The 27,618-nt window shown below is 36.9% G+C and overlaps 1 protein-coding gene across 11 annotated transcripts in view; it reads left to right on the top strand.

Annotated features, from left to right (window-relative positions):
- Arid4b (AT rich interactive domain 4B (RBP1-like)) overlaps positions 1-27,618 on the top strand; it is a 135,995-nt gene that overhangs the window by 90,585 nt on the left and 17,792 nt on the right. For 5 of the 11 annotated variants that reach the window (XR_003950495.1, XM_017315648.1, NM_194262.2 and 2 more), the window contains exons 11-18: positions 788-942; positions 3,581-3,653; positions 5,985-6,079; positions 7,105-7,202; positions 9,916-10,156; positions 10,574-10,749; positions 15,726-15,986; positions 27,027-27,111. Coding sequence is in view for 8 of the 11 variants with exons in the window: in XM_017315648.1 (XP_017171137.1) it covers positions 788-942; positions 3,581-3,653; positions 5,985-6,079; positions 7,105-7,202; positions 9,916-10,156; positions 10,574-10,749; positions 15,726-15,986; positions 27,027-27,111 (1,184 nt within the window). In the remaining 3 variants the exon portion in view is untranslated. Of the gene's footprint in view, positions 1-787; positions 943-2,947; positions 3,079-3,580; positions 3,654-5,984; positions 6,080-7,104; positions 7,203-9,915; positions 10,157-10,573; positions 10,750-15,725; positions 15,987-27,026; positions 27,112-27,618 lie in introns of all 11 variants that reach the window. The other 6 variants (XR_003950496.1, XM_006516808.3, XR_003950497.1 and 3 more) reach the window with 4 other exon arrangements.

Consider the following 27,618-nt stretch of genomic DNA (forward strand, 5'->3'; position numbering starts at 1 on the left):
TGTTCCAGGATAATCAAGGCTACACAGAGAGATCCTATCTCAAACAGGAAAAAACAAAAACAAACAAACAAAAAACCAAAAAAACAAAACCAACAAATATGTAGAAATGAAAAAACATTGACTCATCTGTTAAAATTGTTTGTAGGACATAAACTTAATTTCTATTTAAAAAAGAAAATTGCTTTTTCCTCTTGTATTTGTTTTGTTTTGTTTGAGACAGAATTTCTCTTAGCCCTGGATGTTGTAGAACGGGCTGGCCTCAAATTCAGAGAGATCTGACTGCGTCTAGCTCCCCAGTACTAGGATTGAAGTCATATGCCTGGGTCTTTTTATTTTTCTTTTAAGAGTTATTTATTTACTTTATATATGTGAGTGTTTTGTATGTGGGGTATGTGTGTGTGTGTGTGTACATTTGAAAACCAGCAAAGGACATCAGATCCTGTGGGATTACAGTTAAAGATAGATTACGTGGGATTGCAGTTGTAAACCATTATGTGGGTGCCAGGAATTTTACTCAGGACCTCTGCAAGAGGTCAGCCAGTGCTCTTAACTGTTGAGCCATTCCTCCAGCGCATATTTGTTTGAATCTAAGAACCTTTCAGTAATAGCAGTGGACTTTAATAGCCATAAAATGGATCTCCTGCATATAAGATCAGGAGTGAGTGGCTTCATGTAACTGTTCTTAGTACCAGGAGCCTTGCACACACTTAAAAAATGTCAGTGCTTATTTCTTATAACTCAGTTGACTTTATCTGTTCAGTTTACTGACATTATGATATGTTTCTAGCCTTTGATCAGGCACTTGAGTTTCACAAAAGTAGAGCTATTCCTGCTAATTGGAAGACTGAATTGAAAGAAGACAGCTCCAGTAGTGAAGCTGAGGAGGAGGAGGAGGAGGAAGATGATGAAAAAGAGAAAGAAGATAACAGCAGCGAAGAAGAGGTAAATAAAAACTGTTGATGCCTTTTAAAATGTTAAGTAATATCTTACTTTACTATTAGGGATCTTTCATCATAAACTTTTGTCTAATCAAGTTTGCTTTTGTACTATAAACAGGAATGTGTGCTTGGGGGATTAGTTTTACACATTCATCCTAGGTGATTCAGAGGTGTTTTACTTAAAGTGACTAAAATATCACCCAGTGCTTTACATACTTTGCACTATCGTGTATTATATGATAGTTACCATCTCATAGCAGGTGTATATCTTCCTAATTACCAAAAGACTAGAAAAAGCGTCCAATTAGTATTCGTGAAAAGTGGAGGTCAGCATCTTTTAGATTCACAGAATGGAAAACAATTTAGCTTCATACATACAGATTTCCATATGCATTCATCTGGGTCATGGAGTTAAAAAGTTTTAGATTTTATTGTGACTTCAGGTGAAAGATAATTCTAACACAAAAAAACGACTAAGTCCTGTACAGATAATAATACTTACTGTTTTGACCATGAAGTAAACTGTGTTTTCTATTTGGAAAATCATGGTAATTTCTTGTGAATATGGAATATTTTAAGTTTTTGGATTCTATTCTTTAATTGTAGTAAATAGTTAATGAAATAGGAGTTTTTTTATAAGTTATGTTTTATAATGCAATAACAGATGATAACACAGAAACTTGTTTGTTTCAGTCTGGCCTAGGTCTGCTGTTTATTTTACATATTAAAATCAGAACTAAGGTTGAGGTATTATCTGGGTGCTTGCCTCGCAAGCTGGAGCCTTATAGCTCTAAGTGTAAAGTCTTCCTTGATGGTCCAGCCTCTGCTGTCCCTTCCTCGTGTTTGTCTCTGTGCCTTCCCTGGGAACTCTGAGCTCTAGCTCTGTCACCTTACATACCTTGCTGCTTCTCATCTCTCACATTGTAGCACTCTGCTTCTCCCTTCCTCTCTTCCACACCTAGGTTTGTGTGTGTGCAGCACTGGTAGTGGGGACTGCTGGGCACATGTCTGCCCGGCCCAAAACTCTTTAGGGAACCCCTGAACCTCAGCATCTGTCCCTTCTCTGGAGCACAGCACATCTCTCTCCCTGTCTTTGTGTCTCTCCTTACCACTCGTATTTAGGTTTATTAAATGTTTTTTTCTTACTAATTTATTTTGTAAGCTCCTCAAAGAGAAGAATTCTATCTTATTAATATATTTATATTCTTAGCATTTATCATAGTACATAACCCATGACAGGTGGTCAGTAAATATCAGTTACTGAACATTATGTTGCTTTGATTTGTGTTTTACAAGTACTTTTTAAAAAGCAAATCTGAGGTGGAGGTAGGATGCAGTGGAAGCAAATTTGATCGCCAGTTAAATGGTTTAAGCTAAATACAATGTTATATGTTTATGGAATAGAGACAAAACTAATGTGGCTTAAGTCAAATATTTTGCCATAGTGACATTTAGGGAAATGTCAACTGGCTCCCACCCCCTTTATATTTGTATTTGACTGCCTTACCAAAACCTGACATATGTGAACTGTGTAAATTGAGAAATGCAGTTTATCACAAGCACGTTAATAGGTGTCATTTATTCTTTGTCTAAGTACCAGTCTAATAGCTAATTAATATGTCTGTTTTGTTCTTTTTTAAAATTACTGTTTTTTGCTCCACAAAAAAATTCCCCTTAAAAACGAAAAATTCACTAGAACAATGACATGTGATTTTTCCAAATTAAAATTTTGTTTAGCTTATTTAGCATATTAGTTGGATCTCCTATGACTTGTAGGACGTTTCTTTCAGTTAGAGTAACTGCACAGCTTGCTTGTATGTGCTGACTCATTTTCTCTGCAGTTACTCCTGACTATGTTCTGTCACAGCAGGCTCCATAGTTTTTTTCTTATATTTGATGCAGCACCTAGCACAGTGCCTACACTTACAGGTGCTTTTTGCTTGTTGAATGGATAAAAGTCAATGGATCGGTGAGTTCCTCCGTCTTACCTACTACCCTGCTCCTTGCAGGTTGCTTCAGGACCAGCTCCCTACTGCCACAGCCCTTGGCCACAGCAGCAAGAAGCTAGTCCCTCCCTTGTAATTGATATTTCGGGGAACTATTTTATTACTTGAAGATTTCCCTAAGTCTGAATCTTCAGGTATTGTAGATCAAGTTTGTTCCCCACTTCACTGATTATGTAAGCTTGAAGTACCATACAGTGGGGCTGCCTATAGTGAAGGATACTTAGAACAAATGGGACCTGTGCTTTCTGAGTTCCTTGAGGAGCAATAGTGGAATCAACTTTGTTAAACTCTAGTTCTGTTTTAATATACATGAGAATAGGTATTCTTGAGCCTGTGACCCTAATTTAAAGAATAAATCTCTGTTAGCAGTATAGAGATCAACAGTCTTATTAGTGCCTTTTCTTATACAAAAATTGACAGTGGGAATTCTGATGAGATACCTTTTAGGAAGTATTCATCTATATAGTACAAAATGTCTAGACTTATTAAACAGCTTAATAGTAAAAAATATTTTGTAAACTGCCTTTGAAATATTTAAGTGAATATTAGATTTTGCTGTTGTCAAGAAATGTTGCTTGCATTAATAAAATTCTGAATTGAGAAAAACAGTATCTTTTCTTTTGTGATTAAAATTAGGAAGAAATAGAACCATTTCCAGAGGAAAGGGAGAACTTTCTTCAGCAGCTGTATAAGTTCATGGAGGATAGAGGTAAGTATGTTACTCTCCCTGTATAAGTACATGAAAGATGGAAGTGAGTTTGTCACTCTTACTGTATAAGTTCATAGAATGTGGAAGTGAATTCGTCACTCTTACTGTGTAAGTTCACGGAAGGTAGAAGTGAGCCTGTTTACTCTTAACTACGTGTAAGATACAGAGCAAAATATCACAGTTGTTTAGGTATTAAGTCTTACAACCCAACCTCATAGACCAAGAGAGATCCAGATATTTCAGAAATATAGCAAGAAGTGTAGGCTAGATGTGATGGTTCTTGTTTTTAATCCCAACACTAGGGAGGTTAGTGCAGAAAGACTGTGAGCTTGAGGCTAGCCCAGGTTACATGGTGAAATCCTGTCTGAAAAAGTTCCTTTTTATACAAAAGGAAAAGTAACCTAATTCTATTTCTGCCACATAACCTAGAGTGCAAATGCTTATAATCCTAGTACTCTCCCAGTGGAGTGGGATTAGAAGTTGAATATTATCTTCAGGTATATAGCAAGTTTGAAGCTAGCCTTGGGTATATAAAGCCCTTCCATAAACTACACTGTCCCTCAGAAGGAGATAGGACTAAAATTGGGCCTGGTGGTATAAGCCTGTAATTTCAGCTACTCAGGAGACTGAGCTAACTGGGCTGAGCTGGGAGGATTCAGGCTAACTGGGGCAACTTTGTAAGACCTTGTCCAAAAAGTGAAAAGAAAGCTAAGTGGTAGCTTAGTTGGTAAATTAGTTGCCATGTAAGTATAAGTACATGAGTTTGATCCCCATTACCCATAGTTTAGAAAGCCAGGTCTGGTGGGATGTAAGTGGAATGCTAGTGCTGGGAAGGCAGAGGGAGGAGGATCTTTGAGGCTTGCTGGCCAGCCAGATTAGTCAGATACTCGAATTCCAGGCTCAGTGAGAGACCTCGAGGGAAAGAGAAGTCTCTGACCTGCACACACATGGACATGTACAGGAACACAGACACATATGAAAGACAGTGGGGAGATTGGAAAGACAGCTCAGTGAGCAACACTACTGACTGCTCTTCCAGAGGACCCATGTGGCAGCTAACAGCTGTCTGTAACTCTACCCCCAGAGGACTATTAGCTTCTATGGCCTGTGGTACAAAGACATGCATACATATATGCAAAGCACCTATTCATAAAATAAATATCTCAAAAAATAAACAATGGGCCAGTGGTAGACTTGGCTAGCATGTTCAGTCCCAGGTTTTACACACACAGACACACCTGTACATACATATGTGCATACATACACACGCAGCAGGACAGAGGGTGTATTCTAACGTTTTAGAATTTACTGTGCCAACCCAAGACATTCAGGAACTTGTTCTGTACTAATGAGTATTAGTGGCTGTTGTGGTATGAATATTTTTTCATTCTTTAATGTTAAATATTTTTTAGCTGTATATTATGGAGACTTGGCCTAAAAAGTGTGGCCTTCCTTATAGTTTTGTGTGAGATACAGGAAACAAAGTGCAGAAAATGATTAAAGCCTAATTAGAGAAGAATCCATTAATTCACTTATTTGAGAATGGATGTGTTGCAGCTGTGCTCTGTTCTCTTTCTCTACCACTTTGTAACATCTTGGAGGTTTTACTTGGTGTCTCCTTGTCATTTCCTCTGTCAGAATGAAACAGAAGTATAGCTTTACTGCAGAATCATTTGGTGTGTTAGTGAGTAAAGATGAAAGAAAGCATCATGAAGTAACTGATTAACTGCTGCCCAGTGTATATCTCAGTACTCTAGGTTTTCTCATCTCTATCTCCCTAGTGTTTGAAAGATTTGCAGTTTGTCATGTTTTATTTGTTGTTTATCCTTGTCTTAGTTTGGGTTTTACTGCTGTGAACAGACACCACGATCAAGGCCACATTTATAAGGCCAACATTTAATTGGGGCTTGCTTACAGGTTCAGAGGTTCAGTCTATAATCATCAAGGTGGGAGCATGGCAGTATCCAGGCAAACATGATGCTGGAGGAGCTAAGAGTTTTACATCTTGTTCTGAAGGCAACTAGGAAGAGGGTCTTGGGCCCATGCCCACAGTGACATACTTTCTCCAACAAGGCTACACCTCCTAATAGTGCCACTCCCTGGGCCAAGCATATACAAACCATCACAATCTTCTATATTGACAGAGGGAAGATGCTAGAAACAAACATAAGACTGTAAAAATCTGGTGTGCAAAATCTTTAAAATAATGGAGCCACGGGTTTAGATAAGAAAGTGTTTGTTTTTTGTTTTGGTCCTATGGAGTGTATAGATGGGAGATTTTAGATTAATTATATATATCTCGTGATGCTAATATATTATGTGTTTTAACAGGTACACCTATTAACAAACGGCCTGTGCTTGGGTATCGAAATTTGAATCTTTTTAAGTTATTCAGACTTGTGCACAAACTTGGAGGGTTTGATAATGTAAGTATTATTATCAGAAGTGAAATGTTTTTCATACAGTATGCTTCCTTAGGTATCATTCATCTACTTGCTTTTGGGAATGAATGTGTTGCAGCTGTGCTCTGTTCTCTTTCTCTACCACTTTGTAACATCTTGGAGGTTTTACTTGGTGTCACTTTGTCATTTCCTCTGTCAGAATGAAACAGAAGTATAGCTTTACTGCAGAATCATTTGGTGTGTTAGTGAGTAAAGGTCAAAGAAAGCATCATGAAGTAACTGATTAGTAGCTCCCTAGTGTATATCTGCCATCTCTCAAATTATTGTCTACTAATAAGAATGTAAGGAAAAAGGTGGAATACCTTGTCTGCTTTCCTGTTGAGTGTGTTAGACTTCGATGAAGTCCTATCTTAGTCAAGGCACAGCCCCAGAGATGGAAAGATTCTTCTTTTTTTCCCCTTTTCTTTTAAAAATGGGATCTTAGTGTTTAGCCCTCACTGGCCTAGAACACTCCCATGTTTCTCAGACTGGCCTGGAACTCCTAAAGCTCCACTTGATTATGGTTCTCCCTCCCTCCCTCCCTCCCTCCCTCCCTCCCTCCCTCCCTCCCTCCCTCCCTCCCTCCCTCCCTCCCTCCCTCCCTCAAAAACTTGTGTGTTTGAGCTGATCTGAGATGGTGTTTTAAAGATTCACTTAACACAGACTGTGCTCTAGAGTAAAATGCTTTAAAGTTTATTGAGTAATTTGACTTACTAGCTTGTGCGTTTGACAGGAAAAGTACTTTAAATTTTTTTTCTTTTTGTTAGAAGTGTTGATTTAAAAACAAGTACTTTTAGTAGACCAATATTTAAATACTTAGAAGTGGTCTGGCATTTGAGTACTAAAATGTTTTATTTGTAAACCAAAATTAAAATTTATCATTATTATTTTTCATGCTTTTGAGCTTGAACCCACTATAAATGTAGCTTGTCATATTTGTTATGTATGTTAAAATGTGTTACTACATCCCACTTTTAATTTGAAAGTTTTTCTTTCCATTTGTCTATTAGATTGAAAGTGGAGCTGTTTGGAAGCAAGTCTATCAAGACCTTGGGATCCCTGTCTTAAATTCAGCTGCAGGATACAATGTTAAATGTGCTTATAAAAAGTAAGTCAGTGTACTTGATGTGACTATCTTCAATATCTTACCTAGAAAACAACATGGAATATGCTATTTAACTTTAGCAAGCTAATTTAGAAGAAACTGGAAATTTTTACTATTTAATCTATAGAAATAATTCAAGATATTAGATAGTTAAGAATCTGTAAAGAAAATGTTAGTTAGATACTATGATCATGTGAAATTAAAAAGCTCATGTTCCAAAGCCAAAGAGATCCTATTAGCAGTGGGTGTTCTTTGACCCTATCTGGCTTTCCTGAGTTTATTTTCCTTAGTTTATTTATAAAGGGGTCATTATGATTTGCCCTTAAGGAATACTCTGCTGTTTGAATGAAGTTTACTAAAGTGCCTGATACTTTGCATATTCAATCATCAATACTCATCAGTAGATTTTTACCATTGATAATCTTTATAGTTTCTACTTTGTTACTTTTATTCAGATTGTAATTCTCCCCTACTTCAGGTGTTATTTTTGAAGTTCTTTGTGAGCTTCATATGTGTTTTGACCATATTCACCCCCAACTCTTCCTTCTTCACCCAGCTTTGTTTTTCTTTCTCTCTTTCCTTTCTCTCCCTTTCTTCCTCCTTCCCTACTTCCTTCCTTCCTTCTTTTTTTTTTCCCCCAAGACCAATTTGTATGGCCTAAATATTTTTAGATGTATGTTCTCCTACTTGGAGAATGGTTAACTTACCAGGGATTACACTCTTAGAAAAATTTTCTCCCTCTCCCCTCTCCCTACTTTTTCCTCCCCCCTCCCCTCTTCCCTCTCCCCTCTATCCCAACTGTTAACAATTACCAGTAGTTCCACAGCTTGGGTGGGGTCAAGTGCCCAACTCTTGTTTCCTTAATAAGATTTGGTCTGGTTTTGTCTTGCATGGGTTTGGTACATTGTATTACAACTAATTGGAGTTCATGTATGTAGCTGCCCTGCTGTTTGTAAAAGACAGTTTCTTTGTAGTCATCCACTATCTTATGCTGTTACACTTTTTCCATTCCCACTTCCACAGTGGTTTCTGAGTCTTGGGAGAGGAGTTGCTGTATATTCATGTACACATACACATACATCTATTTTTCTCTATAGGGCTGAGCATTCTGAAGTCTCTTTTTCTATGTACCTTAGCTACTAGCTATTTGTGGGCCATTGCTGCAAGTAGAAGTTTCTCAGGTGATCTGTGAGTGTAATGGTAAATCATTAGTTTAATACTATATTCTTTCTTTGTTTGTTTTTTTTTTGTTTTTGTTTTGTTTTGTTTTTTTTTTTGTTTTTTTTGGTTTTTCGAGACAGGGTTTCTCTGTGTAGCCCTGGCTGTCCTGGAACTCACTCTGTAGACCAGGCTGGCCTCGAACTCAGAAATCCACCTTCCTCCCTAGTGCTGAGATTAAAGGCGTGTGCCACCACTACCCAGCAATACTCTATTCATTTAGCCACATGGTAATAGGAGGTTCTCCCCTAGGGCTTGTGACCTATCTAACTATACAGGTTCTTAGCCTTATAATTGTACCCAAGTATGGGTTTCATTCTGTAGAATGGGACTTACAGAAAGTAGTTGATTATTCCCATAATGTTTGTGCCACTGTTGCCTTAGAGGGCATGTTTTCTAGGCCAGCCATTATTGTAGCTTGAAGTGTTAAAATAGCAGTGTGTGATTAAGGATTATTTTTTTCCTCCAGTAGTTTGCTTAGTACCTTCCAGCACTATAAAAGACAGCATGTAGTTGTGAGATACCCAAGTTTATAATAGCTTGAGTTCTATGACTCAAGCATGTGGTGTCTTCAGTAATAGGATTTTACTCTCCAGTTCTGGAGGGTAACCAAGAGCAGTTGTAATAACCTAAAATTTTTGGGGGCCTATTGAATAACAGGCCTGTGCTTCAACAGAAGTAACTCACACCCTCCCTGGGCTGTTTTTTGTTGTTGTTGTTGTTATTCTCTGGTGTCTAGTAGGGACATTGTTGACCTGTTACTGTGTAATGTGTTTTCAAAAGGTCTTTGATGTTATTTATCCATCCCTCTATTCCCTCTTCTAATATACCCTCCTTTTCTTCACCCCAGTTTAACCCTTCCTGGTCCATTATTCCCTTTTAACTTTTTATATAAGTGTATTCTATCCCCTCCCATAAAAGTCTCTTCTTGTAGTCTCTTAGTAATTCCCAGACCTTTGTGGGTATTTCAGATGAAGTACACGTATTCTGAAGATTGAACATTAACATCTACAGAAAAAGGGAAATGTAATGTTTGTCTTTCTGGGTCTGGCTTACCTCATTCAGAATGATGGTTTCTACCTCCATTCATTTACCTCTGACTTTAAAAAGTTGATTGATTTTATTGGATACAATGTTTAAAATGGGGGGGGGGGGTAGGTAGGTCTGGGCATGGTAGCCCATGTCTGTGATCCCATAATTTGGGAGGCTGAGGTCGGAGAGCCAATAATAATAGGGTTGCATATTTTTTTCTCAATAAAAGACGGAAAACTATTAAAATCGTATAACCTAAGACATGAATTCATATTAAATAATAATTTTGTAAATTGGCCACTGAAATGCATCTGTATGACCCTCAGGAGGCTTTAGCATCTTCTCCAGCTTCAGGCTACCCCCTCCCCAATGAAACAAAAAGGAAGCAACCAAAGCAACCCCACGTACTGTTCAGCAATGCATTGGAATCTTTCTTACTAAATGTATCATCTCTGCATATTTTCAGGTACTTATATGGCTTTGAGGAGTACTGCAGGTCGGCTAATATTGACTTTCAGATGGCATTGCCAGAGAAAGTTCTTAACAAGCCATGTAAAGATTGTGAAAATAAAGAAGTAAAAGTTAAGGAAGAAAGTGAAACAGAGATTAAAGAAGTAAATGTGGAAGACAGTAAGAACGTGATGCCAAAAGAGGAGACGCCTGCTGAGGATGAAAGTGAAAGAAAAGAAAATATCAAGCCCTCTCTGGTAACCTCATACTGTTAATTGTCATCTGTCATCTTGATATATATGTTCTACATCCTTTGTAAAGTTCCTCAAATTAATTTATTAGCTTTTTATGCATTATTATTCTTCATTGTATCTTTTGTTAAGGGCATTTGTAGTTTTTGATTTGATGAGGATCAAACCCAGAGTGCCAAACTCTTCTGCTCAATTATATCCCCATCCCTCAAATGTTATTTTAAAATAGTTATTGTAGCAATTACTCAGACAGTTCTAGCATTTTTATGTAGTATGTTCTTTAAAATGCAAGAATATGCTGGCATTATCAGTAGTATTGGCTGTATCATATTGGTTGTCACCTCCTGTTGCTGACAGCTAAGATCATTGATTTAGGTTTAAATTTTTACTGTTGTTGGTTTAGTTCTTCTTATCTTTCTCTAGGGAAGTAAAAAAAGCTTATTAGAATGTATACCTGCACAATCTGATGAAGAAAAAGAAGCTCACATTACAAAACTCGAAGAAAATGAAAACTTGGAAGATAAAGACGGTGGCAGAGCTAGGACCGAGGAGGCCTTCAGCACAGAGGTAGATGGTGAAGAAGAGCAAGCACGATCTGGGTAAGACATTTGCTTTGGTTGTGATACACTTTGGTTGGATACAGTCGTCTTATTTGGTCTTGTGAATGTTTAAATCTGAATTGATTTGATTTACGAAGTACAGAAGACTCATTTGAATTTGTTCAGAAAAATTGATTCCTTCAGAGACACCATTAATGTGGACTGTTGAAAAGATCATATTTTTTGATCTATTCTTGCTCTCATCATAGAAATTTATAAATAATTTTCTTGAGGGAACAGTATTCTTTACTTTACTAAGGTCTGCTCCTGACTGGGTAATAATACAAGTTATAAAGATGACACACTGACTGGGGGCTGAGGGTGACTGTGTATCTTAAGCAGAAAGTGTATGGGTCATTTTGGCTGTGTGATGAGTCATACTTACCTGATTTGGCTACTTGATTTAAATGGTCTATTGGTGGGTCCTTGGCTTTGTAAGAATCTTTGGTTTTCATCTCTGAGACTTAAAACAAGCATCTGTAGTGCTAATAACTCTTCAATAAGTAAAACCAACTGTTTTCATTTTTAATATTTTAAAAATTTAGCTCCATTATACAAACAGGGAAGGAAAAAAATAACTAAATGTGCCCAGGTAAATATAGTAAGGAGTAGTTTTTCTATTCTCTGTGTGTATGTACATATTTGAAGTATACTGGTGTTAGAAATTATTCCAGCTTAGAAACTTAGTAAAGATTGGGATTTTTACTTGAGGGATGTCGATCCATTTAGCTTTAAGAAATACAAAAGAAAAATATACAAAGGTATGGTTTGTCAGACTCCTGGCAAGATGGAGCAGGACAGTGCAAGGTTCAGATGCATCTAGAACCAGTGTGTGCTGTCTGGCTTCACTGTGTAGAGAATATAAGAGGTAGTCCTACCAGAAACTTCCACCTCAGGAGAAAATTCATATGCAACTTTCAGTTGAAAGTGTAAGTGCTGCAGTGTCTGGAGTTCTCTACTGTTTACAGATACTTGCTAAAACTTTTTCTTCTCTGTTCTTAGTAAGTGTCCAAATTGTTCCTTATAATAATAATAAAAAGTGAGTAAATTAACTTCTCAGCTGTATGAGTTCTCTTTGTACTATATTTATGAGTACAGTTGTGGCCTTCACATTGATGATGAAGCCAGCCCTGGTCATGTGAAGAGAACTACATAGTCTAGGCATATAGAAAGCTAGCCTCCAAGTTTATATATGTACACTTGATATTATACAGTGACAACATTTCTAAGAATGCATCCCTTAAGTAATGCATGACTATTCATACCACAAACCAAAGTTTGCCTTTGGTTAGCTCCCACATTTAATATTTACATTATAGTATTTATGAAGAAAATGACTGTTAAAGGTGCAGTCATGTTGCTTAACCACAGGTATATTGTGAGAAACTATTGCTAGGCAATTTCACTGTTGTATGTAGCATGAAAAAGTGTCCTTACACATGGCAGGGGGATCTATCTCATTGTATGTGTGGTGTCAACATGCCTGTGATATGTATTTTCTTATATGCCTTGCTGTAGCACTTAGAGTTCATCTGCCCTTTCTTGCTCTGGCCTTGTTGCCTTCTTCCCAGCACTATTGCACTGGCATGGCTGCAGATGAGTAATGGGGTGGGTTACATACAAACTGCAACCAAAGAGATGATTAGTTTCTGGCATATTGGATCAGGACAGTGGAAGGTATTATACTACTTCTGTTAGCACACTATTTTAAAATGATAAATTGTTCCTTTCTGGAATTTTCTATTCAATATTCTTTTAACTGATAGTGATGATGGGTAAATTAAACTGGGGAAAGCAAAACTAGATAAAGGCAGACCCTAAATAAGTTCTTAGTTTAATCAGTATTGACGATCCTAAAAACTATAAGCACAGTAAGATATGATGTGCTCGTTATGTTGGTTTGTTTGGTTTTTGGTATATCAGCTTTCCCTGATTGGCTACACCAAGAATTTTCTTTGTCCTAGCTCCATAGTTTGGAGATGAGAAAGGTTAATTCCTGTAAGGTGCTCTGCTTGGTGCTTGCTCTTCAGTGTGTATTTGTTACACTGTGGCTTCTTTTTCTTACTATGTTGTAAGTAGAGTAGTATCATCAAACTAGGAAAATCTGGCATTTCTCTGTTATTCGGGTGAAAATTGTATTTTGACATTGTTTGTTTTCCAAACATTATTGTTCTTTAGAATAGGTAACCTTAGGACTGTCAGGCTTGCTCAGTGGGTAAAAGCATCTGCCCTGCAAGTCTGCCTGAAGTGGAGCCCCAGAACTCAGTGAGAAGAGAACCAACTCCCCAAAGTGCCCTTCGCTCATTATGCTTGTACATTAACACAATGATCTTTAAAAGACAAATAACATATATGTGTGTGCGCTTGTATGTAATACATGAGCTTAGTTGTTAATGAGTGCGTTGCTTATAATGGATACTTTGAGGAAATTCCTTTCTGGGTGTTCTATGCCTATTGACTTTTGAATTCTCTGGTAGTGCCTTTGAAAAACAGTAGTTTTCTTTGGCTAATTGCCAGTATCTATGTTGCTTGCTTCTTTGAACTTCAATGTGTAGTTTAATAAAATTTTGTTTAGCTTTGTGTCTGAGATTGATTTTAAGTGCAAATTTTTAAATTTTTGATTGGTCTGTCTAACAATTTCCAGTGTTCTATTTCCACAACCATTTATAGAACTGTCTTTATGTCTGATAATAGTGGCATGTACCTAGTGGGCTCGGTGTACTTTTGATATATGAGTCGGGTATTTCACCATGGTCCCCATCACTCCCTTTCTCTCAGAAGTCCATCATGCTGGCCTAAAGCACGAACGAATCATATTTTTTTCAGAGTGTTCTCCTAGTAGTTTCAGTGTATTATATAAATAGCATAAATGAATATAAATTTGTTCAATATTCTTATTTATTTATTTATTTATTTATTTATTTATTTATTTATTTAATATGAGTACACTGTAGCTGTACAGATGGTTGTGAGCCTTCATGTGGTTGTTGGGAATTAAATTTTTAGGATCTCTGCTCGCCCAGATCAACCCCTCTCACTCTGGTCAACTCTGCTTCACTCAGTCTCTGCTCTCTCTGGCCCAAAGCTTTATTAATTGTTATACTTATGTACACTGTAGCTGTCTACAGACGTACCAGAAGAGGGCATCAGATCTCATTACAAGTGGTTGTGAGCCACCATGTGGTTGCTGGGATTTGAACTCAGGACCTTTGGGAGAACAGTCAGTGCTCTTACTGGCTAAGCCATCTCGCCAGCCCTTGTTTAATATTCTTAATAGCTATAAAGCCATCTGTGATGATTTTGTACTTACCTTTGCTGATTAAAAGACTTCACAATAGAAATGCTAATGTTTGTTGAATAACAGCAGTTCATGTTCTTCATTTCAGATTGTATTCATTTAGGCCTAGATTTACTTGACTGAATTCTATTTCTTTGTTCTGAGTTTTTGAGAACAGGGACTTGCTATTGTGCCTTTGATCAAGAGATCCTCCTGGCTTAGTTAGCCTCCTGAGCTCTGGGATTATAGGCTTGAGCCGCCACTTCAGACAAAGTTGATAGATTTGTGAACTCACTTGTAATTCTATCTTATCTGTTAGGTTTTCTCATTACATATGTAATTAATTACATAGTAAGAAATGATAGCTGAGACATGTTATCAATAAAAAGATTTTTATGAAAGAATTTAAACTGAAATTAGTATTGCAGGGCTTTTCTATATCTGTTTTCTTATAATTACACATTTCCAATGTGTGTAAAGTGATGTATCCTCTGAGAGACTTGTTAGTGCACTCACATTGCAAAGCAGATAAACTACCAATTTATTACACTGGATTTCATGTTGAAATTTATTTTATATAAAACTAGTGATGAGAAAGATTCCGAACTTGAGATTTTCTCCAACGTTTTCAGTACAGATTTATGGATAATGTCAGAAGAGCAAAAAAGCTGACGTGATGAACTCTGGAGTCTGTGGCGGGAGGATCAAAGTTGAAGGCCCAGCTTGCCTACATAATGAGACTCTGTCTCAAAATTCCAATTAAGAAAAGAAAAGAGAAAGAAAAAGAGAAATATAAATGTCCATTTTAAGAATCTATGTGATGTTGAGATGATGAAAATATCTTAGTGTTCCTACTATGATGGTTTGTGTTTCTGTTTTCTGTATTTGGAGTTGACCTCTAATTTTTTTTTAAGAAGCTTTCATGTTGAAAGAATCTATGGCAGGAAAATTCAATAAATGTCTGGTAAAGAGCAGAAATTGTGATATTTGCATAGACAGATGTAATATTTAGTAGAAAATCCCTGTGAAAGTTAAAATTATATTTCATTTACTTCAACATTTGAGAATCTGTTTTGAGCATATCTTAACATTACTAAGAGTTGCCATCAATTAGTGACTATTTTGGTTTAAACATACTTAGGTTGGACATGTTTGTTTTAGAGTAACTTCTAGTCAGAAAATGGTAACGAAGTAATTTTGTCTGTGTGTGTCCATAAGCTGAGCTGTAAAGCACTTCCATAGTAAAACATGAGAGCGTGCTTAGTCAGCAAGCTAGTTTCCTGTTGTTCAACACAACTTATATTCCTTTGACTGGTGAAAATCAATCGATCGATCAATCTTAATCTCTGTCTCTCTGTCTGTTGTTTGAGCAGGGTCTTTCTAGGTAGCCTGGACTGGCCTCTGAACTCACAGTGATCCTCCTGCCTCATCTCCCAAGGACTGGGATTACAGTGCAGGATCTTTTTAAAAATGGACTTACTTTTGCTTCTTATTTTTCCTCAAAAACTACCTTTCTGACACTTGTCCTCTCATACAGGTTTTAGTTTTAAATACTAAGTTGAAACTCAAAGCATTTTATACACATGGAACCTGCTGTTCTGGAACAATCACAGCCACGATTTTTATCGGTTTATGTGGTTTGGAACTGAAACTCATGAAGTGACTTTTATTAACTCTGCAATTTTTTAAACCTTTCAAGAGATGAAACCAATAAAGAAGAAGATGAAGATGATGAAGAAATAGAAGAGGAGGAGGAAGAAGACGAGGAAGAAGACGAGGATGAAGATGATGATGACAACAATGAAGAAGAGGAGTTTGAGTGCTATCCACCAGGCATGAAAGTCCAAGTGCGGTATGGACGAGGGAAAAATCAAAAAATGTATGAAGCTAGTATAAAAGATTCTGATGTCGAAGGTGGAGAGGCCCTTTACTTGGTGCATTACTGCGGATGGAATGTGAGGTAACTTGAGTTTCAGCTAGTGATTATTACAGACACTTCTCAAGTAGTTTTCTATTTAAGACTTACATAATGAATGGCAGACTTCCTAGTACTCTAACTGAACACATTAACATGAAAATATCAAGCTTTTAGCATGTAAATACCTCACTTAATGGCACCCTACCACCCTGCTTCGCGTTTTCAGCACGTCACAGACATCTTTAGTATATGGAAAGTAGGTCTAGACAGTTAAGTCCACGACATGTTTAATAGAGTAGACACTGGAATGAAATAATAGAAAACCTCACACTGATAATGGGTTTTACTTCTTGACATTACCAGGGTGCCTGCTTTCTCCACTTAAGTCGCCACACTCTTCTTAGTGGTCTTCCTAAGCCGTCACACCATCCTTCAGTAGGCAAGGATTTCAGAGTTGGAATTTTTTACGAAGCATCACTGATTTTTTTTTTAAAAGACCTTATTATCAGCAGCTACATTATTACCTTTTTGGAAGTCTCAGGGCCTTACTTGTATCTTTGAAACCATAGTTGGAAACAGCAAGTGTGCTAAGAGAGAGTGCACCTATCCACTGCGCCTGAATCCAGGCAGTGAAAGACAAAGCAGAGGTCTAGATAGAGGTGTGGTCAGTGACTTAAGATTTTTATCTTGCATTCGGGAGGTACATGCAGGTGGATTTCTGAGTTCGAGGCCAGCCTGGTCTACAGAGTGAGTTCCAGGACAGCCAGGGCTACACAGAGAAACCCTGTCTGGAAAAACAAAAACAAAAAACAAAAAACAAAAAAACAAAAAAAAAGATTTTTTTTTTATCTTGCATAATTTTGGGGAGTTTAATCTGAAGCGACTATTTCAGTTTTATCCAAAATTGAGAAGTCAATTTTTAAGGCAGACCATTTAGTTGTCTTTTAGTAGTAACTTCATTAACTTTGGAATGTTTATTGTTACATATGAAATTATATGTATGAAATCCGGTTGGAGTTTGAGAAATTAGGCTCAGTTGTTTCTACTGGTGGTTTTATCAAGGGAGTCCTTGTGGTTTTTTTAGGAAAAATATAGTTGTCAGGCTTTATAGTTAAATTTATTCTTGGAGAAGAGATGTGTCTTATGGTCAGGTACCCACTGAGTACTATGAGTCCTTCAGTTTGGTCCCTGTTGTCACCTCTACACAAACACAGTGCTTAATGTTTGGGGGAAGTTCTAAGAAAACGTTTCAAATTCTCGTATCTTAATAGCATACCTCTTGTTCTGTTGTAACAGCAGTCAGTTCTGCAAGTGTGACCTGATCTGATTGCCTTTCTAATTTGAGGAAAGTATAATAAATTATAATTATAATTTATAAATTATAATAATTTATACTTTGATATATTAAAGTATATGTATGACTTTTAAAACACTGGGAAGAATATGTCAACTTAAGTCAGGAAGGAGCTCAGCGACTGAACTGGTCACTAAGGTAGTAAAGATATAGGTTTCAGAATTTCTCCTTACCAGTGCTGTGAAGTGTGGTTGTTCTGAAGCATAGACCTTGCCAGATGGTGCATGGTACCCAGAATGTTGTCTGTCCTCACAGTTGTTGGCTCTTCTGTCTTTATTGTATGGAAGTTCTCTCATTGACAGGTTGGCTGATAGTAGAAACCTCAGATTTTTATGTGGGAATATTTTATTCAGTGTTAGGCAGTTTTCATCTTACTAAATAAAGGTGTTAAGGTGGTCTTGTTCTTCCCTCAGGTGCATGCAAACTTAAATATACATTATGGAGCCTGAAGGCTGAGCCCCCTACAGGGGCAGAGAGGCTTGCTGTCTCTCAGCTGTCCTTTCCATTCTCTTTCCGAGTTACTTTGCTGGTTTCCACACAGAAGCAATTTTTCCTCTTGCTTATATTAAGTGCTTGAAATTTCATGACTGATGAATAGGATTTAGGCATTGTCCAGATTTCACAACATTCAGGCTCAATTATCTTTACTAATTGGCTTCCTAAGCAAAAGCATAGAAAATATGGAGGAAATTATTTCACACTTTAAGTGCAACTTTTTATAAAACCATATTTTCTGATTTTTAAGAAGAGATTGACTATAAAGAAAAGCAGAGTTTTGTTAGTGTTTGGGTTGCAGAAGGTAGAAAGAATATTCAGTATTTCAGTTTTGAAATTGACAGAAAGAAAGGAAGATTTTAAGTTGAGGCATTCAGATTTGTAATGACCCAGGAAGGGAAGTGAGACCTGATCCAGCAAGTCATACTGACGTTATTAAGACAGATGCCGTCTGTTCTGACCTCAAGCAGTTCTGTGCTAAGAACTTTTAAAAGAAGAATCTAACAATCTGGATGAAGACCTCTGGGGTGGATCTGCATACTTCTGCAGCATAGAGGACAGGACGGTACTTCAGCACATTTAACAGTTAATCTTAGTGAGCATGACAATGTTCCTACTGTTCTCAGCAGTAATTACCAAAGAGTGCCTTAGTGATAAACCAGCAAAAACTATTGTTGTTGTTGATGTTTCATCATGTCTGAAACTGATACAGAGGACTACAACAAATCACCATCAGTTTATTTTCTGTGACTTTAGGGGTCTCCAGTGTTATTGTGTACACTAACATGTAAGGAAACGTTAGACATGAAGCTTTATGCATAGAGGTTCATGAGAATGGCTTTATTGGCATTCACGCTGTTCACAATAAGCAGGCTTTAGCACTTTGTGTATGAAGCTATTTATGTCTATTTTATCCGATTTTCTGTAAGAAAAAGGAAATAAGAATATTTTAGTTTTTAAAAGTGTTATTGTTGATTTCTGTATTTTTCTTTCTCCTCAGATGCATAAATTTAAGTATTGTTCATATCCCAGTTTATAGTATAAAACATGTTAACAAAAATTATATAAGCATTGGAGAGTGTTCTTTGCCACAACAAGGAAGAATGAAAAGTTTTTTATTTAAATTTACTTCAAGTAAATTTGGAGCTCTTGAACCCAAACCACAAATGATATAATAGCAGTAGTGAGTTTTTCTGATACAGTGATTGTAAGTTACTGCTAACTGATAGAGAATCACCATGCATAGGAGGCTTGGAGTGGGTTAAATCAATGTACGAATGATTTTTAATCCTTCCAAAAATAACATGCAGTCTAGAAAAATAAATACAAATAAAATTAATGGCTTAAAATTAAAATTACAGTGCTTTTGAAAATATGGCTTTGTAAAATTTTAAGAATTATATTCCTGTGGGTGGTCTATAACTTGGAGTTACAGAGGGCTGTGAGTTGCCCAACATGTGTGTCAGGAACTGAGCTTGGATTCTCTGGAGGGAGTAGTATGCAATTTTAACCACTAAGCCATCTCTGTAGCATCACTGACTTGTGATATATAGTACATGAACCTTAAGTGAGCCCTTATTCCCTTTTTTTTTAATTCCTTTTTTTTTTTAAATTCCTTTTTTCTGTTCACTTTCTTATTTTTTTAGCAGACTATTTTACATTCTGTTTTTTAATTACCACTCCCCTGCTTTCCTGTCCTCACTTTCAGCTGGTAACTTGAATTTTACATCTGATTGGAAAATTGAAACAAGAAAAAATATTTTACTGATTTATACTAATTTCTTGCTTTCACCTACAATCAGGCTGTGTATTTGTCACCTCTAGTCATAAGTTAATATCATGCTCCTGTCTAGATGTTGTCCTGTTTTCTCATTTATGGGTAAGCCCACTCAGATAGCCCCTCGTCCCATATTTTTAGTATAGTTATCTATCAGGGCTACTGGGTTTGGCATCCTGTCTTAACCAGTAATGTTACATCCAGCTGGTCACTCCTATGACACTCCGCTTGTATCTGGCTGCCGCAGCTGCATCTGTTTGCTTTTTTTGTTTTTTGTTTTTTCTCTTACTTTTCTACCCTTAATTATCTTGTGCTTTATTTCTTATTTGTATTTGGAAATTTTCTCTTTAATTTTTTGTTTTGTCTTCTGCTAACTACTGTAGTTTGTTACTTTATGTTGCTGTTTTCCTAACTAATCATAATAATATGATTCATATAATGGCGTTCTCAGGGCTCAGGAGTATAACTTCTCTTTAGAACACTGAGCTAGTCTTTGTTAGCAACTGAGAGATTCAGTTCCATTGGGAATCCTCATTTCTTAGGACTTTCTTTTTTCTCTTGTTCTTTTAAAATTACTGAACTGTTCCTTTTCAGCTTAGTTTTCTAGTTCTTTTTTTAGACTAGTCTACCCTTGTTTTGTTGTACCTGAGTGTATTCCATTTAGTGGAATTAGTGTGCTGAGGAAACCATGCAAAATCATCATGTTCTTGCTTTGAGATTATTGTAATAATGGGAAAAAAAAAAGCAAATACTCTGGAAAATCATCCTTTGTTCTTTAGTGTAGTAGTTAAAGGCCCGTAAAATGTACCTCATTTGATGATTGTAAACAAATACTTGTAAACTTGTTTTAGAAGAGATTGACTTTTGAATTAATCACAGTGCAGGAGTACAAGTGAAAATCAGCATCAACTTCATGAAAAAGATTAACAATTCCATTATGGTTATACCGGAGAGCCTTGATTTTTGATTTGTATTTTCAGTTCAGACTGTTGACTAAACCTAGGTCTGTCTCACTGAGTAGTTTTAGAGGTTGGCAGATGTTTCAAAAACATCCACTTGGACATGTTCCATATCATAATTTACAAACTAATAAGTACATTTCTGTTGTTGTTCAAATATGTACGAGTACAATTTCTGAAACTTAATCAATTATTTGAAAAACTCAACTTTGGGGATATACATTTTGCAATTAGTGCCACACAGCTCTTAACCATTTGCAGTGGTCTGAGCTTGGTCTGTACTTGGCCAGGGTGTTTTCTCGACCCTACCTGTTACCTCTCTAGCTATCGACAGACACTAGCATTAGAATCCTTAGGAAATACTATTGTTAGAATGACTATACTGTTTTGTTGAGCTTCTTGTGACAAAATTTAAATACAAGAATGCTGTCATAGTCATGTTTCTGTCCATCTGCAGTTATATTTTTTGAGGGTGGTGGTGGTGAAGATAAGTCTTATGTAGCATAGGCTGGCCTTGAACTTCCTGATTAGGTGAGGGTGACCTTATTTATCCTCCTGTTTCGTGTCCTAAGTGCTGTACCATAATGCTTGACTGTCTCCCCTCCCCTCCCCTCCCCTCCCCTCCCCTCCCCTCCCCTCCCCTCCCCTCCCCTCCCCTCCCCTCCTTTTCTTTTCTTTTTGGTGGGGGTGGTGTGGTTTGGTTTGGTTTTCGAGACAGGATTTCTCCCTATAGCTCCCGCTGTTCTGGAACTCTGTGTAGACCAGGCTGGTCTTGAACTCATAAAAATCGGCCTGCTTTTGCCTACTGAGTGCTGGATTTAAAGGCATGTGCCACCACTGCCAGGCTGCTATTTATTCTTGATTTTGATGAATAGCATTCATGTCATTTTATGGATTTACTAGTAAGAGAAACTTGTAGCTTTCTCTGGTGAGAACAAGTACTCAGCGGTCTCTGAATGGTTTCCTTTAGCTATGTGTCAGTATTTTAAATAAAATATGTTGTCAATAATTTTTAAATAATTACTTAGTACCATTTTAGAATTTTGGTATTTAACTTAATAGCTAATTATTTGGGGTGTTTCTTTGTAATAACCTTTACATTTATTTCAGATAGTTTTAAAGAATTGTGTCAACTTGGTTTTACTCTGAACATTTGTTTTTGCTTTGTTTGCTCTGCTTTGCTTTAAGACAGGGTCCCACTCTGTATACCTGGCTGGCCTGGAACTCGCTGGGTATCCCAGGCTGGCTTAAACTCACAGAGATCTTGTCTATCTATGCCTCCTAAATGCTGGAATTAAAGGCGTGGACCACCATGTCCAGCTGTTCTGACAGTATTTTTAAAACACCTGTTTCTGTGTGCTTTTTTTTTTTTTTTTTTTTTTTTTAGCTAAAGGTATGGCTGGGTATATATTACTATGTGCATAAAGTATTTTTTTGAAAGCTGGGTTTCAGAAGATCTGTCGAAGTGGGCATAATAACCATTTTATAGACCAACGGTCTGCTGCTTTATTATCACCAAATGATTTGCCAACACAGCCAAACAAAAGTCAGAAAGCTTTTCAGAGCTTGTAGTTTTCTCTGGTGAGAGCAAGTAGTCAGCTGTCTCTGAATGGTTTCCTTTTGCAATGTGTCAGTATTGTCAACATATTAAAAAGGTCACATCCGACATGACGTCTTCTTTCAAAAGGTTCGTATCATTACCGTGCAATTACTATTTTGCATTGTCTTCTAGGTTAAATTGTATGCTCCTTGCAGATAAGTGCTACATTGTAACTTTATGCTGAATGCATTGATATGTATTGAATAAATACGCTTTTCTATATAATTTTGACCATTTTTTTCAGGCCACAAGACATGTGAATCTTTTATATTAAGTACTTTTAGTATGTGTCTTCTCAGATTAGGCATTTGTATTTGCCTAGCAGTTTAGATGTATATCAGATGCTTATCAAGGTTCTATGTACAAAATTATTATATAATTACTAATAATGGAATTGGAAAGCTGAGGCTAACCAGTCCTTCTTTTTCTTCCTTTTTTGGTAGTACTAAGGCTCAATTCTAGAGCCTTGCTTATACTGACAAAGTGTTTAACCCCTGAACTATACTGCTTAATTAAAACAATCAGGCCTAATTTGTTTACTATTTGTTTTAACTTTTTAAATATGTTCTTGAATAGGAAAAACACAAGACAACAAAAGTCCTCTTCGCTTCTGTCCTGTCTTTTCTTGCAATGAAGAGGCCATTGTTGTTCCTTGGTACTTTTTAGTAAAGGTAAAGGCAGATGGGTGTGTGAGCCATCCAGTCAGTCTCTCTGCTTTCATATAGCCATAAGACTGTGCTTGAACCTCAACATCATGAAGCATGCTGACTGATGAACAGGAATACAGTAATTTGACAGGGTTCATCTGAACAACTGTTACATAGAGTTGCTGTTGTAATCCTAGTGTTCTCTGCTCAGTGGAGATCCATATTCGAATGCATATCCTTGATTCCTTGTATTGTGATTCTCTTCTAAAGTCACTATGACATTTTCACCCATACTTTGTTCTTACTGGTATTACTCTTCCATTCTCCCCCTTATCCTGTCTCTTCCTTCTCTTTCTCATGTTGCTCCCCATTAAGATATATGCTCATGATTACCATTCCAGTTTCATGATCTACACTCACAACTCTACATACATCTATCTAAAACTTAAAGTCTAGAGTCTGCATATTTGAGAAACCACGAAGTTGTTTTTTGTTTTGTTTTGTTTTTCTGAACCGCTCTTATTTCATTTACCATAATGATTTCTGGTTATCCATTTTCCAGCATGTGTAATGATTTTATTTTTATTTATAGCTTGATAAAATTTCATTACACACACACACACACACACACACACATATATATATATATATATATATATATATATATATATAAAAAATGTATGTCACATTTTCATCATCCATTCACCTGTTAATGGATAATTAGGTTGCTCCCATTTCCTAATTATTTTGAATGGTTGGTATCCTATGTGATTTTTTTTTTTTTTTTAGCCTATTTTTTTCTTCACTCTTTTCATGTGTCTGTGTGTATGTATGTGAATGCAGATGCCCTTGGACTCTGTCTATGTACCTCTTATTTGCTGAGCTATCTTCCAGTTCCCTCCTATTGATTCTTAAAACAATAAATAACTCGGGGGAGCCCTCCTGTACAGGGAGAATCATGATAGTCAAGAGGATAAGGCTGTTATACACTTGCAGTATATTCTTTTATTCTTATTTGTTAATGTTGGTGTTTTCTGAGACAGAGTCTCTCTCTGTATCCATACTAGCTCAGAGCTCTTTATTTTCCTGTTTTGGCCTCCTAGGTGATAGATTATAGGTGTTCTTTAATGTGTTCAGCTCCAACATTCAGGTATTTTTTGTTTTTGATACAGGGTTTCACTATGTAGCGCTTAGCTTGCCTGAAACTCAATTTGTAGACCAGAGTGACCTTAAACTCAACAGAGATCTACCCACCTTTGCCTCCCCCTTGTGTTGAGATTAAAGACATGCATCACAATATCCAGCAATTCTAGTATCCTTTAAAGTTGTATTTTGAGGGATGAATAAATGTTCTATCTAATAAGGTATCTCAGTGGGAAAAAAATTAAAAATATTTTGCTTTTCTATTTCTTTTTTTTAATATTTATTTATTTATTTATTTATTTATTTATATGTAAGTACACTGTAGCTGTCTTCAGACACTCCAGAAGAGGACATCAGATTTTGTTACAGGTGGTTGTGAGCCACCATGTGGTTGGTGGGATTTGAACTCAGGACCAATTGGGACTCTTAACCGCTGAGCCATCTCACCAGCTCCTGCTTTTCTATTTCTTAGTTGAAATTTTTCTCATTTTTGCCACTTCTTTTTAAAAACATTGGGCTTTTTGTAGTGTTAGAAGATATTTGAATTCTCAATAATCTCTACACCAGAGTGAAAAGCAGGAAGGTCAGGAATCAAGGTCAGTCTCGGCTACATAGCAAATTCTGGCTAGTCCACACTACATTGAAACAGTGTCTCAGTGCAAAACTGATATTCAGAGCAGGTTCCCAGACAACCAGGGCTACACAGAATGAAGCAAAACAAAGAAAAGATATTTGAACTGGAACTCAATTTCCTGTTTTCTGTCTGCACCAAATATCCACTTCCATTATCTTTAAAATGAGTGTATTTTTGTCTCTTTTTAGCATATATTAGTAATAGTATCTATAAGTCTTAATTTCATGTAGCCTAAGCAGAGTGCACTGCAGCTTTTGTTGTAGGTCTGAGTACCTTTCACTTAGTTGGTCTTCCCATTGCCGTCTGATAAGGATGTTACTGCTGCTTAACCTCTTTCACATACGCATGGAGGGCTTTGACATCATTGCTGGCTTGAGTTTGGTTCTACTTTTAAATTTATTTATTATTCGCGAGGAGTATGTTTGCGGGATGTGCATGCCACAGTGTGCATGTAAAAGTTAAAGGACAACAATTTGGAGCTATTTCTCTCATTCCACATTTACTGGGTTCTAGAGGTGGAACTCAAAGTTTTCAGTCTGCATGGCAAGTATTTTTACTTGCTGAGCCATCTTTCTGGCCCCTTGTGACAGGATTTTGCTGTGTTGCCCAGGGTGGCCTTGAATTCCTAGGCTCAAATGATTCTCCTCCTCTCAGGTATCTGAAACTCTAGGTACATCTAGAATCCTATTCATTCTTATAAAACTGTGATATCTCTAGGAAATGTTAGACTGGGGAGCTGGTACTCTACCACTCAGGGATCCTTTGTCCCTAAATGGCTTTCTTAAGCATAATGCAGTGTTTTGATGCTGCTGTGATAGGCAAAAATGTACTGTAATGCTAAGTGTATACTACTGTATCAGGCTAAGTACCAAAGGAAAAGCAATACTTGGTTTGCAGCTTTCTCAGGTATTATACATTTGAGCCTTAAAACACATATATGGCATGTGGGTTTAGTTTTCATTTACTAATGTGTTAGACTGCTGATGTTGTGAATGGTTCAATCAGTGGGACACTTATAGAGACACTGATATGTGTCCAGAATGCATCCTATAACTCATTATCTCTTTTATGGCCACCATCAGGTTTAGCCAGGAGGAGTCTTGGTGTGCTACAATGTGGAGCTGAGTCAGCAGTTTCATACTGGCCTGTGAAACACTCGCCTGAGGGTTGCTTTAGATGCTTGTAGGACTTCTGTTTGTCATAACGTGAAAACATGTTTAATCAAATGATGACTTGTATAATTAAATTTTTCCCTCCAGGAGGGTGGTTGCTTTTTGAGATTGGGTCGCTCTTTGTAACCCAGACTGTCTGTAATTCACATCTGTAGCCAGGCTGGCCTGAAGCTCCTGAAACTCTTCCGTTAGCCTCTCAAGGCCTGATTCATCACAGCTTGTTAATTTAGTTCTTGATTTGGGACCATTGTTACTTCACTATAAATGCTTGTAATAATGAAGACATTTTAATCTTAAACCTTATTTTCAGGATTTTGTGTTTGTTATTAAAGACTGGAGTCATAGCTTAGGATATGCAAGTCTATAGTTTTTAATCTCCAGTACTGCAGGCAGATAAATAAACAAATGACAAATAGTCATTCTTTTATGGGTATAGCTTTGAAACAGAGAATGACTGAATTACTTTCTAATTTTTTTAAGTCTTGTTTATTTATCATGTATATAGCATTCTACCTGCATGTGTACCTGTAGGCCAGAGGAGGTCACAGATCTCATTATAGATGATTGTTAGCCACCATGTAGTTGCTGGGAATTGAACTAAGGACCTCTGGAAGGCACAGTGCTCTTAACCTACAAGACTTCTTCTCTCCAGCCGCCTCTAATGTTTTTTTCCTAGCTTTTTTTTTAAAGGAAAAAAGTACTCTTTTTTTTTTTAATAGTTTAATGTAGTCAGTAGTATTTTGCACCTTGCAAAATCCTGAACTTTGAACATTGAATTGAGACGTCATCATAGCTCTGTTGACCCTTCAATGTTTGTAACTATATGAAAGAAGCTTTTTAGGGCACAGAAAACTTAGGGCAGATGAATGTTTTTCTAGCATTTTCTGAGCAGCGCCTCCCTGCCCCAGGGTTATTTGCATTCTCTAAATAGCAATAGGAGGCTTTCTATCAGAGTGTTACTTAACTATAGCATGCTATCTTGGTAGGTTTAGAGGGGAAAATTCCTACCCATTGCTTAAACGCAAAACAAATGTGTAGAAAAGATTATAATTTTTCAGTATTTACTGTGCATGATTGGTTTGAGTGGAGGAGTAGTGAACCTAGAGGGTTTAGGAGGGTTTGGTTCATTCGGTAGTGACCATGGGACAGTCAGTTTGACTCTCTTTGATGTCTTGATTGCATACTCATCAGATCTCTAAGAGCCTTGGAAGTTGTAAATATTTTAGTTTCTATGTGAATGTAGTATAGTTCCTTCAGTGGCTTATAGTTTACATATTTATGCTCATTTCTCTTAATTTTAGATATGATGAATGGATTAAAGCAGATAAAATAGTAAGACCTGCTGATAAAAATGTACCAAAGATCAAACATCGGAAGAAAATAAAGGTAAAGTCTTGATTTTTGCTATGTACCATGAGCTGTTAAGTAAATACTTTTTCCACCCTCCACTTCCACCCCCACCCCACCCCAAGGCAATTAAAATACATGTGTGGGCATGGGCTAATGCTGATATTATCATCTCTTTTAAATAACACTTAATATTTTACCAAATATTGGATTTGCTCTAATTACTTTTGTCACTTGTGGAAAGGTTTTAGAAAAGTGCTAAGTAACCATATAGGTGGAACAACATTATGAACTAACCAGTACCCCGGAGCTCTTGACTCTAGCTGCATATGTATCAAAAGATGGCCTAGTCGGCCATCACTGGAAAGAGAGGCCCATTGGACATGCAAACTGTATATGCCCCAGTACAGGGGAACACCAGGGCCAAAAAAATGGGAATGAGTGGGTAGGGAAGTGGGGGGGAGGGTATGGGAGACTTTTGGGATAGCATTGGAAATGTAATTGAGGAAAATATGTAATAAAAAATATTAATTAAAAAAAAAAAAA

The sequence above is a fragment of the Mus musculus genome, chromosome 13, assembly GCF_000001635.26.
Source record: "Mus musculus strain C57BL/6J chromosome 13, GRCm38.p6 C57BL/6J".
NCBI classification, from domain to species: domain Eukaryota; kingdom Metazoa; phylum Chordata; class Mammalia; order Rodentia; family Muridae; genus Mus; species Mus musculus.